The sequence below is a fragment of the Jaculus jaculus genome, chromosome 16 (genome assembly GCF_020740685.1).
Source record: "Jaculus jaculus isolate mJacJac1 chromosome 16, mJacJac1.mat.Y.cur, whole genome shotgun sequence".
NCBI lineage: Eukaryota > Metazoa > Chordata > Mammalia > Rodentia > Dipodidae > Jaculus > Jaculus jaculus.
In genome coordinates, this window is record NC_059117.1 from 66683062 (window position 1) to 66696624 (window position 13563).

General features: G+C 50.9%; 1 protein-coding gene across 10 annotated transcripts in view; it reads left to right on the plus strand.

Moving 5' to 3' along the window:
- Cadps (calcium dependent secretion activator) overlaps positions 1-13563 on the plus strand; it is a 506710-nt gene that overhangs the window by 292861 nt on the left and 200286 nt on the right. For all 10 annotated transcript variants that reach the window (XM_045135770.1, XM_045135763.1, XM_045135769.1 and 7 more), the window contains one exon: positions 3973-4112. In XM_045135770.1, the coding sequence (XP_044991705.1) occupies positions 3973-4112 (140 nt within the window). The remainder of the gene's footprint in view (positions 1-3972; positions 4113-13563) is intronic.

Genomic DNA, 13563 nt, shown 5'->3' on the forward strand with positions numbered 1-13563 from the left:
CTCCCAAAGCGAACGAGAGGCTTGCAGCGGTAGCTGTCAGGAGCTCTGGTTTAGAGATATCTCTAACCGTGCAAGCTGAGCACACAGCAGAGGCGCTGGGTCTCCTAATGGACTTTTAGTGCCGCAGACTGAGGTGAAAGCAGTGCGTGTGTCCCCCGGGGGACACGCTGTCAGTGAGGACCTCATGAGGTCATTTAGACAATGACTGTAACTCCAGCCTCATAGCCAGTCTCACTCTGCCATTCCTTAATAATATAATTATAATTATAATATATAATTATAAATTATAAATATAATTATATATATAATTATAACATAATTATATTTATAATTATAATCCCATAATAGCTAATCACAGTAGATAAAACAATGGCAAAGTGTCATCATCACTCAGCACCCACAAGAAGTTGATTCTGGAAGAACCAAGTCCCCAGATGCTCAAGCCCATATATATAATGACACAGTATTTGCATGTTTGTCCATGTACTTTAAATCACTTCTAGATTCCTTATATTATCTAACAGAATGGTAATGCTGTATAAATACCTGGTGGTATGTGTTGGCTAAGGAGTTACAATGAGGGAAGCAACTATATATTTTCACTACAGACAGTTACTTTCTCCCACGTATTTTCAATCTTCAGTTGGCTGAAGCTGTCTCTGTGAAATCTACAGACACTGAGGACCAAGTGCAGGAGAAAATAGCTTTTTGTGTGTGTGCATGCATGTGTGCATGTGTGCACATGAGTGTGTGTGGACATGCATGTGTGCACACTTGTCTGCAGATGGTAGAGTGGAGGCCAAGAATAACGCTGGGTGTCACTCTCCAGGCACCCCCACCGTTGTTTAAACAGAGTCTCTGAGTGTGGCCTGGAACTCATCAGGTTGGCTAGACTGGCTGACAGTGAGCCCCAGGGACCTTCCTGTCTCCACCCTCAGTTCTGGGATTTATAGTACATGTCACCACACACAGCTTACATGGAAGTGAGGAGTAACTCAGTTCCATGTGCTTCTAAGACACTGAGCTATCTCTCCAGCCCAGAAAACACAGTTTTTCTGAATCTTTGTTACATCTTTGTAAAAACTTCCATATTATATTAGCATATGTTTTGCCACATGGAAGAAGTTTATATTAGTACAGAATGCAAACAAATATAATATAAAATGTTAGCATTCAGATATTGGACTGATTGCTCAAAATAGCTCAATGGATTATGATCAAAAATTGAGGGTTGGAGAGATGGCTCAGCAATTAAGGCGCTTGCCTACAAAGCCAAAGGATCAGGGTTTGAATCCCCAGTACCCATGTAAATCCAGATGCACAAAGTAGAACATGCATCTGAAGTTCATTTACAGTGGCTAGAGGCTCTTGTCTCTCTCTCTCTCTCTCTTTCTCTCTGTATAAATAAATAATTTTTTTTTTAATTTTGGTAGCCATCGGTTCCATCATAAGACATTGGGAAGATGGAAATTTTGAGCTTAAGAACATGTAAACCTTCTTCCATCATAGAAAGAGAAACTAACGGTGAAATTTTCAGGCCCAGAATGAGAGAGGGTAAAAAAAAATCAGCATGAGCTAGGCATGTTAACATGGGCTGTCATACATTATTTCTGCCTCATTTTCCAGCTCTTCTCAGAGTTCTTTTACCACAGTCAGGAAGACAGGTTGTACACCCTCCCTCCAAGCACCAGTCAACCATACACAACTGAAACAAATACAAAATGTTAAAGCAGCTCTTAAAAGGCCTGAGTGTCCACTCCTGATTCCAGGACCTTCCAGCCCCTCCACAAAAGCAAGAGGCCCCCAGCCCTGTAGCTGGAGAAAACATCCAGAGGGCTGGGGATGTGGCTCAGTTTGTGGAGTGTTTGCCTACATAAAGAAAGCCCTGCCTTCCATTCCTGGCATAGTGGTACGTACCTGTAAGCCCAGCACTGTGGAGATGGAGACAGAAGGATCGTGAAGTTCAAGGTCATCCTTGGTAACATAGTGAGTTTAAGTCCAGCCTGGGCCCCCATGAGAACCTGTCTCCCAGAAATTAAATAAAATAAGCTACAGCAATAGACAACTACCCAGGAACAAAGCTGACAAGCCCAGTGTTTTATTGTCTACATTTGGTCTATGTTCCTTTTGTTTAAGGGATTTTTCATCCACTCCACTCCTTCCTGAGAACATGTTTCTCACTTCCATATGGCCCCGAGAACTCTTCGGTCACGACATGAAAACATGGGCCCCAGCCTCTGAGAACTAAGGCAGGAGACCTATGTCAGAGTGCCATCTCTAAGCCCAGTGCTTCATGCTGGACACGTCATCTCTGTCACAGCCACCAGGGCTCAGGGGACATTACATAGGAGGCTGAGGAAAGAACATTCATGCTGCTCTCACTGCTGGCCAGAGAAGCTTCTCTAAGGAGTTGGCAGTAGGCAGTGATGTAGCTCAAAACCCCACAAAGCTGAAAATGAAGGGCTGTTGAGAGCGTAACACTGAAGGAGACGTTTCTGTCACACCCTCCACGGCTCACGGAATAAGGAACAGAAACAGGGTAAGAGCCACAGGGTAGGAAGGAAAACTTGGGGGCACTGTCATGTGCTTGTGAGCTGACTGATAAATTCATGGCTTCCACAAGACCTGCACAATTGTGAGCCCATCGGCATTGTGACGTAGAGAACAGAGAATGACAAAAAGAATGAAGCGTTAAAACCAGAACACTGGGAAGAGGCCCTGTTCAGGGAAGTAGGTGTGGGGGAGTGAGTATGGGAATACAATCCAGTTACATTGTTTATTTATTAAAATGCGCAATACACATTTGTATATTTGTTAAATACATATTTGTTAAAATTTCTTATTTACTGGGCTGGCGAGATAGCTTAGCAGTTAAATCACTTGCCTGTGAAGCCTGAGAAGTCATGTTTGAATCTCCAGGTCGCACTTACCCAGACTCACAAGCATGCAATGTTGTACACGCACACGAGGAGGCACACACGCCTAGAGTTCATTCTAAAACACCCTGGCATGCCTCTTCTCTCTCAAAAATAAATTGTGTGTGTGTGTGTGTGTGTGTGTGTGTGTGTGTGTGTGTGTGTGTGTGTATGTGTGTGGGGGGGTCATACATACATACATATATATAATATTTATTTATTGGCAAAGAGAGAGAGAAAGAGAGAATGGGTGTGCCAGTGCCTCTAGCCACTGCAAACGAATTCCAGATGCATGCATCACTTTATGCATCTGGCTTTACATGGGTATTAGGGAACTGAACCTGGGTTGTTAGGCATTGCAGGAAACATTTTTACTGCTGAGCCATCTCTCAAGTATATATATATATTTTTTAAGTGCTGTCTCTGAGGGGCTGTTGAAAGGCATTTTCCACATCGAACACTTCTGCAAGTTTGCTTTTGTGCTAAAGCAGAGTTGAACCAGGAGGATAGGAATTGCAGGCCAAGTCATCCAGCTGACATGTGGCCCTAAGCAAGTCCCTTCCCTTCTCTAAGTCTCACCCTTCTCACCCATGTAATAGGGTCCTTTCCATTTCCCCCAGAGGTTTGAAGAAATCTTTCCTCTTGAAATAATGGGGAAAAAAATCCCAAAGAAAGGATAAAGAAAAGAGTAGCTGAGAAGGTCTCTCTAACATGTAGGAAAATCTGCCACCTCCAGGCATCTGTGCACACTGATGGCCGGGACCGTGGTTTCTGTTCGGAGTTTCCTTCGTGCTTCTGGACGTGGCAAAAGCCAAAGTGGAAGCACAGAAATCACAGTCTCTACTTTTACAGATTTAGCCAGGAAGAAAACAGAAGAAGCAAGAGGTCATTTCTTTCCCAAAGTGTGCCCGTGTGACATGAGCTAGATGCAGTGAATGGACTGTAGAACCAGGATGGGTCTTCTGACACGGTGACATCCAAGTCTTGACTCCATGGAAACATGTCTAGCATGTTGCTTAGATTTTTTGGCTAACACACTTGTTCCTTTTTCCCTCAGGTCATCCTCCATCCCACGCCAAACAGCCCCAAACAATCTGAATGGCACAAAATGACAGTTTCCAAAAACTGTCCTGATCAAGACCTCAAAATCAAACTTGCTGTCCGAATGGATAAGCCTCAAAACATGAAGCATTCTGGGTAAGTGTTTCTTCCTTCCCTACCCCCCAGTAAACATGTCTATTCAGTTCTCAAGACAAAGATCCCAGCAGTGCAAAGAGGAGATAAACAAAAACTGATTCTGAGAGAAGTACTTGGAAGGAAACAGGCTTCATGAGGGGTTACTGAAATATTTGTCTTGACAGCTTACCATAAGCTCTTTCCATTCTTAGGATTGCTGCACTTTCAATTTTACTGTGAAAAGAAAATAATTTGTATCCATTTCTCTAAGAGTATTTCCAGTATAGTTCAAACATGGCTGGACGCATGCTCGGGGTTCTGTGTTGAGAAGGTTTTATGGTTTCCAAGTACCTGTCGGCAGCATTTTGGAGTCACTCACACCTTTGAGATATGAGCTGTTGCCATTATGCTTTCAAAAGATTAATCAAACATTCAAAACATGGGAGTTTATAGGGAATATCTGATTCAAACCACCATAATATGTAGTCAACACTATCTCAAACATATCTCATGAAGCGTTTCTGAGGTAGGCTTTTCTACCTCCTTATGATCCTGGGATATTCCCCCAAAATGTTAATAATGGCATTTCCCCTAAGAATATCCCCTCCCCCTCCATGGTATGCATGCTGAGTTCCAAGATGAAAAGAGTGAGAATTCCATCAGCTTCCTGTAGCCTATGAGGAAATATCCTGCATCCTTGGCAAAAGTGGCTCATAAGTGCTCAGGGAACATTTGTGCCAAGAACAAGATTTTGAGTGAGCAAAGTGGAGGCAGGAGAAATGGGAGTGGAGGACAACAGACCCAGTGGAAACAGGAGAGCGTAAGAGCATGGACAATGAGGCTGGGCAGACGGCTTGGCGATCAGGTACTTGCTGTGTAAGCATGAGGACCTCAGCTCAGTCCCCTGCACCGTGTAAAAATGTTGTGAGTCATGGTACATGCCCATAATCCCAGAGCTGGTGACATGGAGGTGGGTGGATCCCTAGTTGATCCAGGATCGATGAGAGAGTTTGTGTTGAAGAATAAGATGGGGGAAAAAAACTTGGGAAAAAAAAAAGGCTAGAGAGATAGCTTAGCCATTCATGTGCTTACCTGCAAAGCCTAAGGACCCATCCCACTTTAGCCAGATGCACAAAGGTGAGGCAATTGCAAGGTCACACATGCCCACTAGGTGGCACAAACATTGGAAGATCAATTGCAATGGCTGAGGCCCTTGCATGCCAAATCTTTCTCTCTCTTTCTCTCCCCCCTCTGTAAAAACAGAATTGAAGAATAAGGTGGGGAGAACAGAAGTGGACACCCAACATCACATACAGATGCTTGAGGAAACACACACACACGCCCCCCCCCACACGTACTAATATGAATATATTCATGCAACCACACACAGACACCCCATGAGCATACCCATCCTCCAAACTGCTTCCATTTCACTTCCTTAAGGGCTTAGTGCATCATTTCTAGACCAGGTTCCTTTGAAGAGCTATGTTCAGACTTCCCCAAATGCTCTCTCACTTATCCCCATGCACCCACGAACCCAGTGTCAACTCTCCCCAGCACACAAATGCCATTTCCCATGTTCCCCTCACTGGCTCTGTGGGAAACTCAGCAACATAATTTAGAGCCAAGAATTTAGTGGTTGATCAGTTGGTGAATGTGTTAACATAGTTGAGGCTGTCTTGACCTTATGAAGGGCCAAACAAACACAGAGCTCATTTGGGCCAACATCCAAAACTATTGCCTCAGTAGGCTGGCATTTAAGAATTACCCCTGCTAAGAAGTAGGCCACGATTACTGCTTCTGAAGAAGAAACAGTGGGTGCTTTAGTAACACAGTCAGATGCAACGTCATCTAAATCAGGGCAAAGAACGACAGCAGCTAAAGAATGATTTGGGAAAATAATGTTTTTGGACAAATTTTTCTTCATTTAAACTTAATCTAGTGGGGGCACTGAGTCTCACAATATTGGGAAGATAGATAAAAATGCCAAAGTAGCATCAGGGTATTATAAGTAGAGGATAGAATGGGGACCCCCTGAGTTTCTGCAGTCACACAGTGGAGGTGTGATTCTCCAGTGTGTTATGAAGGGAGGATGGAGCGGAGACCACCCGAGTGTCTGCAGTCACACAGTGGAGGTGTGATTCTCCAGTGTGCTGTGAGTGGAGGATGGAGCGGAGACCACCCGAGTGTCTGCAGTCACACAGTGGAGGTGTGATTCTCCAGTGTGTTGTGAGTGGAGGATGGAGCGGAGACCACCCGAGTGTCTGCATCACACAGTGGAGGTGTAATTCTCCAGTGTGTTGTGAGTGGAGGATGGAGCGGAGACCACCCGAGTGTCTGCAGTCACACAGTGGAGGTGTGACTCTCCAGTGTGTTGTGAGTGGAGGATGGAGCGGAGACCACCCGAGTGTCTGCAGTCACACAGTGGAGGTGTGATTCTCCAGTGTGTTGTGAGTGGAGGATGGAGCGAGGACCACCCGAGTGTCTGCAGTCACACAGTGGAGGTGTGATTCTCCAGTGTGTTGTGAGTGGAGGATGGAGCGGAGACCACCCGAGTGTCTGCAGTCACACAGTGGAGGTGTGACTCTCCAGTGTGTTGTGAGTGGAGGATGGAGCGGAGACCACCCGAGTGTCTGCATCACACAGTGGAGGTGTGATTCTCCAGTGTGTTGTGAGTGGAGGATGGAGCGGAGACCACCCGAGTGTCTGCATCACACAGTGGAGGTGTGATTCTCCAGTGTGTTGTGAGTGGAGGATGGAGCGGAGTCCACCCGAGTGTCTGCAGTCACACAGTGGAGGTGTGACTCTCCAGTGTGTTGTGAGTGGAGGATGGAGCGGAGACCACCCGAGTGTCTGCAGTCACACAGTGGAGGTGTGATTCTCCAGTGTGTTGTGAGTGGAGGATGGAGCGAGGACCACCCGAGTGTCTGCAGTCACACAGTGGAGGTGTGATTCTCCAGTGTGCTGTGAGTGGAGGATGGAGCGGAGACCACCCAAGTGTCTGCAGTCACACAGTGGAGGTGTGATTCTCCAGTGTGTTGTGAGTGGAGGATGGAGCGGAGACCACCCGAGTGTCTGCAGTCACACAGTGGAGGTGTGACTCTCCAGTGTGTTGTGACTGGAGGATGGAGCGGAGACCACCCGAGTGTCTGCAGTCACACAGTGGAGGTGTGATTCTCCAGTGTGTTGTGAGTGGAGGATGGAGCAGAGACCACCCGAGTGTCTGCAGTCACACAGTGGAGGTGTGATTCTCCAGTGTGTTGTGAGTGGAGGATGGAGCGGAGACCACCCGAGTGTCTGCAGTCACACAGTGGAGGTGTGATTCTCCAGTGTGTTGTGAGTGGAGGATGGAGCGAGGACCACCCGAGTGTCTGCAGTCACACAGTGGAGGTGTGATTCTCCAGTGTGTTGTGAGTGGAGGATGGAGCGGAGACCACCGAGTGTCTGCAGTCACACAGTGGAGGTGTGACTCTCCAGTGTGTTGTGAGTGGAGGATGGAGCGGAGACCACCGAGTGTCTGCAGTCACACAGTGGGGGTGTGATTCTCCAGTGTGTTGTGAGTGGAGGATGGAGCGAGGACCACCCGAGTGTCTGTAGTCGCACAGTGGAGGTGTGATTCTCCAGTGTGTTGTGAGTGGAGGATGGAGCGGAGACCACCCGAGTGTCTGCAGTCACACAGTGTAGGTGTGATTCTCCAGTGTGTTGTGAGTGGAGGATGGAGCGGAGACCACCCGAGTGTCTGCAGTCACACAGTGGAGGTGTGATTCTCCAGTGTGCTGTGAGTGGAGGATGGAGCGAGGACCACCCGAGTGTCTGCAGTCACACAGTGGAGGTGTGATTCTCCAGTGTGTTGTGAGTGGAGGATGGAGCGGAGTCCACCCGAGTGTCTGCAGTCACACAGTGGAGGTGTGATTCTCCAGTGTGTTGTGAGTGGAGGATGGAGCGAGGACCACCCGAGTGTCTGCAGTCACACAGTGGAGGTGTGATTCTCCAGTGTGTTGTGAGTGGAGGATGGAGCGAGGACCACCCGAGTGTCTGCAGTCACACAGTGGAGGTGTGACTCTCCAGTGTGTTGTGAGTGGAGGATGGAGCGGAGACCACCCGAGTGTCTGCATTAACACAGTGGAGGTGTGATTCTCCAGTGTGTTGTGACTGGAGGATGGAGCGGAGACCACCCGAGTGTCTGCAGTCACACAGTGGAGGTGTGATTCTCCAGTGTGTTTTGAAGGGAGGATGGAGCGGAGACCACCTGAGTGTCTGCAGTCACACAGTGGAGGTGTGATTCTCCAGTGTGTTGTGAGTGGAGGATGGAGCGGAGACCACCCGAGTGTCTGCAGTCACACAGTGGAGGTGTGATTCTCCAGTGTGTTGTGAGTGGAGGATGGAGCGGAGTCCACCCGAGTGTCTGCAGTCACGCAGTGGAGGTGTGATTCTCCAGTGTGTTGTGAAGGGAGGATGGTGCGGAGACCACCTGAGTGTCTGCAGTCACACAGTGGAGGTGTGACTCTCCAGTGTGTTGTGAGTGGAGGATGGAGCGGAGTCCACCCGAGTGTCTGCAGTCACGCAGTGGAGGTGTGATTCTCCAGTGTGTTGTGAGTGGAGGATGGAGCGGAGACCACCCGAGTGTCTACAGTCACACAGTGGAGGTGTGACTCTCCAGTGTGTTGTGAAGGGAGGATGGAGCGGAGACCACCCGAGTGTCTGCAGTCACACAGTGGAGGTGTGATTCTCCAGTGTGTTGTGAGTGGAGGATGGAGCGAGGACCACCCGAGTGTCTGCAGTCACACAGTGGAGGTGTGATTCTCCAGTGTGTTGTGAGTGGAGGATGGAGCGGAGACCACCCGAGTGTCTGCAGTCACACAGTGGAGGTGTGACTCTCCAGTGTGCTGTGAGTGGAGGATGGAGCGGAGACCACCCGAGTGTCTGCAGTCACACAGTGGAGGTGTGATTCTCCAGTGTGTTGTGAGTGGAGGATGGAGCGAGGACCACCCGAGTGTCTGCAGTCACACAGTGGAGGTGTGATTCTCCAGTGTGTTGTGAGTGGAGGATGGAGCGGAGACCACCCGAGTGTCTGCAGTCACACAGTGGAGGTGTGACTCTCCAGTGTGCTGTGAGTGGAGGATGGAGCGGAGACCACCCGAGTGTCTGCAGTCACACAGTGGAGGTGTGATTCTCCAGTGTGTTGTGAGTGGAGGATGGAGTGAGGACCACCCGAGTGTCTGCAGTCACACAGTGGAGGTGTGATTCTCCAGTGTGTTGTGAGTGGAGGATGGAGCGGAGACCACCCGAGTGTCTGCATCACACAGTGGAGGTGTGATTCTCCAGTGTGTTGTGAGTGGAGGATGGAGTTGAGACCACCCGAGTGTCTGCAGTCACACAGTGGAGGTGTGATTCTCCAGTGTGTTGTGAGTGGAGGATGGAGCGAGGACCACCCGAGTGTCTGCAGTCACACAGTGGAGGTGTGATTCTCCAGTGTGTTGTGAGTGGAGGATGGAGCGAGGACCACCCGAGTGTCTGCAGTCACACAGTGGAGGTGTGATTCTCCAGTGTGTTGTGAGTGGAGGATGGAGCAGAGACCACCCGAGTGTCTGCAGTCACACAGTGGAGGTGTGATTCTCCAGTGTGTTGTGAGTGGAGGATGGAGCGAGGACCACCCGAGTGTCTGCAGTCACACAGTGGAGGTGTGATTCTCCAGTGTGTTGTGAGTGGAGGATGGAGCGGAGACCACCCGAGTGTCTGCATCACACAGTGGAGGTGTGATTCTCCAGTGTGTTGTGAGTGGAGGATGGAGCAGAGACCACCCGAGTGTCTGCAGTCACACAGTGGAGGTGTGATTCTCCAGTGTGTTGTGAGTGGAGAATGGAGCGAGGACCACCCGAGTGTCTGCAGTCACGCAGTGGAGGTGTGATTCTCTAGTGTGTTGTGAAAGGAGGATGGAGCGGAGACCACCCGAGTGTCTGCAGTACACAGTGGAGGTGTGACTCTCCAGTGTGCTGTGAGTGGAGGATGGAGCGGAGACCACCCGAGTGTCTGCAGTACACAGTGGAGGTGTGACTCTCCAGTGTGCTGTGAGTGGAGGATGGAGCGGAGACCACCCGAGTGTCTACAGTCACACAGTGGAGGTGTGACTCTCCAGTGTGTTGTGAAGGGAGGATGGTGCGGAGACCACCTGAGTGTCTGTAGTCACACAGTGGAGGTGTGATCTCCAGTGTGTTGTGAGTGGAGGATGGAGCGGAGACCACCCGAGTGTCTGCAATCACACAGTGGAGGTGTGACTCTCCAGTGTGTTGTGAGTGGAGGATGGAGCGGAGACCACCCGAGTGTCTGCAGTCACACAGTGGAGGTGTGATTCTCCAGTGTGTTGTGAGTGGAGGATGGAGCGGAGACCACCCGAGTGTCTGCAGTCACACAGTGGAGGTGTGATTCTCCAGTGTGTTGTGAGTGGAGGATGGAGCGAGGACCACCCGAGTGTCTGCAGTCACACAGTGGAGGTGTGATTCTCCAGTGTGTTGTGAGTGGAGGATGGAGCGGAGACCACCCGAGTGTCTGCAGTCACACAGTGGAGGTGTGACTCTCCAGTGTGCTGTGAGTGGAGGATGGAGCGGAGACCACCCGAGTGTCTGCAGTCACACAGTGGAGGTGTGATTCTCCAGTGTGTTGTGAGTGGAGGATGGAGTTGAGACCACCCGAGTGTCTGCAGTCACACAGTGGAGGTGTGATTCTCCAGTGTGTTGTGAGTGGAGGATGGAGCGGAGACCACCCGAGTGTCTGCATCACACAGTGGAGGTGTGATTCTCCAGTGTGTTGTGAGTGGAGGATGGAGCAGAGACCACCCGAGTGTCTGCAGTCACACAGTGGAGGTGTGATTCTCCAGTGTGTTGTGAGTGGAGGATGGAGCGAGGACCACCCGAGTGTCTGCAGTCACGCAGTGGAGGTGTGATTCTCTAGTGTGTTGTGAAGGGAGGATGGAGCGGAGACCACCCGAGTGTCTGCAGTCACACAGTGGAGGTGTGACTCTCCAGTGTGCTGTGAGTGGAGGATGGAGCGGAGACCACCCGAGTGTCTGCAGTCACACAGTGGAGGTGTGACTCTCCAGTGTGCTGTGAGTGGAGGATGGAGCGGAGACCACCCGAGTGTCTGCAGTCACACAGTGGAGGTGTGACTCTCCAGTGTGTTGTGAAGGGAGGATGGTGCGGAGACCACCTGAGTGTCTGTAGTCACACAGTGGAGGTGTGATCTCCAGTGTGTTGTGAGTGGAGGATGGAGCGGAGACCACCCGAGTGTCTACAGTCACACAGTGGAGGTGTGACTCTCCAGTGTGTTGTGAAGGGAGGATGGAGCGGAGACCACCCGAGTGTCTGCAGTCACACAGTGGAGGTGTGACTCTCCAGTGTGTTGTGAGTGGAGGATGGAGCGGAGACCACCCGAGTGTCTGCAGTCACACAGTGGAGGTGTGATTCTCCAGTGTGTTGTGAGTGGAGGATGGAGCGGAGACCACCCGAGTGTCTGCAGTCACACAGTGGAGGTGTGATTCTCCAGTGTGCTGTGAGTGGAGGATGGAGCGGAGACCACCCGAGTGTCTGCAGTCACACAGTGGAGGTGTGATTCTCCAGTGTGCTGTGAGTGGAGGATGGAGCGAGGACCACCCGAGTGTCTGCAGTCACACAGTGGAGGTGTGATTCTCCAGTGTGTTGTGAGTGGAGGATGGAGCGGAGACCACCCGAGTGTCTGCAGTCACACAGTGGAGGTGTGATTCTCCAGTGTGTTGTGAGTGGAGGATGGAGCGGAGACCACCCGAGTGTCTGCATCACACAGTGGAGGTGTGATTCTCCAGTGTGTTGTGAGTGGAGGATGGAGCGGAGACCACCCGAGTGTCTGCAGTCACACAGTGGAGGTGTGATTCTCCAGTGTGTTGTGAGTGGAGGATGGAGTGAGGACCACCCGAGTGTCTGCAGTCACACAGTGGAGGTGTGATTCTCCAGTGTGTTGTGAGTGGAGGATGGAGCGGAGACCACCCGAGTGTCTGCAGTCACACAGTGGAGGTGTGATTCTCCAGTGTGTTGTGAGTGGAGGATGGAGCGAGGACCACCCGAGTGTCTGCAGTCACACAGTGGAGGTGTGATTCTCCAGTGTGTTGTGAGTGGAGGATGGAGCGGAGACCACCCGAGTGTCTGCAGTCACACAGTGGAGGTGTGATTCTCCAGTGTGTTGTGAGTGGAGGATGGAGCGGAGACCACCCGAGTGTCTGCAGTCACACAGTGGAGGTGTGATTCTCCAGTGTGTTGTGAGTGGAGGATGGAGCGGAGACCACCCGAGTGTCTGCAGTCACACAGTGGGGGTGTGATTCTCCAGTGTGTTGTGAGTGGAGGATGGAGCGAGGACCACCCGAGTGTCTGCAGTCACGCAGTGGAGGTGTGATTCTCTAGTGTGTTGTGAAGGGAGGATGGAGCGGAGACCACCCGAGTGTCTGCAGTACACAGTGGAGGTGTGACTCTCCAGTGTGCTGTGAGTGGAGGATGGAGCGGAGACCACCCGAGTGTCTGCAGTACACAGTGGAGGTGTGACTCTCCAGTGTGCTGTGAGTGGAGGATGGAGCGGAGACCACCCGAGTGTCTGCAGTCACACAGTGGAGGTGTGATTCTCCAGTGTGTTGTGAGTGGAGGATGGAGCGAGGACCACCCGAGTGTCTGCAGTCACACAGTGGAGGTGTGACTCTCCAGTGTGCTGTGAGTGGAGGATGGAGCGGAGACCACCCGAGTGTCTGCAGTCACACAGTGGAGGTGTGATTCTCCAGTGTGTTGTGAGTGGAGGATGGAGCAGAGACCACCCGAGTGTCTGCAGTCACGCAGTGGAGGTGTGATTCTCCAGTGTGTTGTGAAGGGAGGATGGAGCAGAGACCACCTGAGTGTCTGCAGTCACACAGTGGAGGTGTGATTCTCCAGTGTGCAGTGAGTGGAGGATGGAGCGGAGACCACCCGAGTGTCTGCAGTCACACAGTGGAGGTGTGACTCTCCAGTGTGTTGTGAGTGGAGGATGGAGTGAGGACCACCCGAGTGTCTGCATCACACAGTGGAGGTGTGATTCTCCAGTGTGTTGTGAGTGGAGGATGGAGTGAGGACCACCCGAGTGTCTGCATCACACAGTGGAGGTGTGATTCTCCAGTGTGTTGTGAGTGGAGGATGGAGCGGAGACCACCCGAGTGTCTGCAGTCACACAGTGGAGGTGTGATTCTCCAGTGTGTTGTGAGTGGAGGATGGAGCGGAGACCACCCGAGTGTCTGCATCACACAGTGGAGGTGTGACTCTCCAGTGTGTTGTGAGTGGAGGATGGAGCGGAGACCACCCGAGTGTCTGCAGTACACAGTGGAGGTGTGACTCTCCAGTGTGCTGTGAGTGGAGGATGGAGCGGAGACCACCCGAGTGTCTGCATCACACAGTGGAGGTGTGATTCTCCAGTGTGTTGTGAGTGGAGG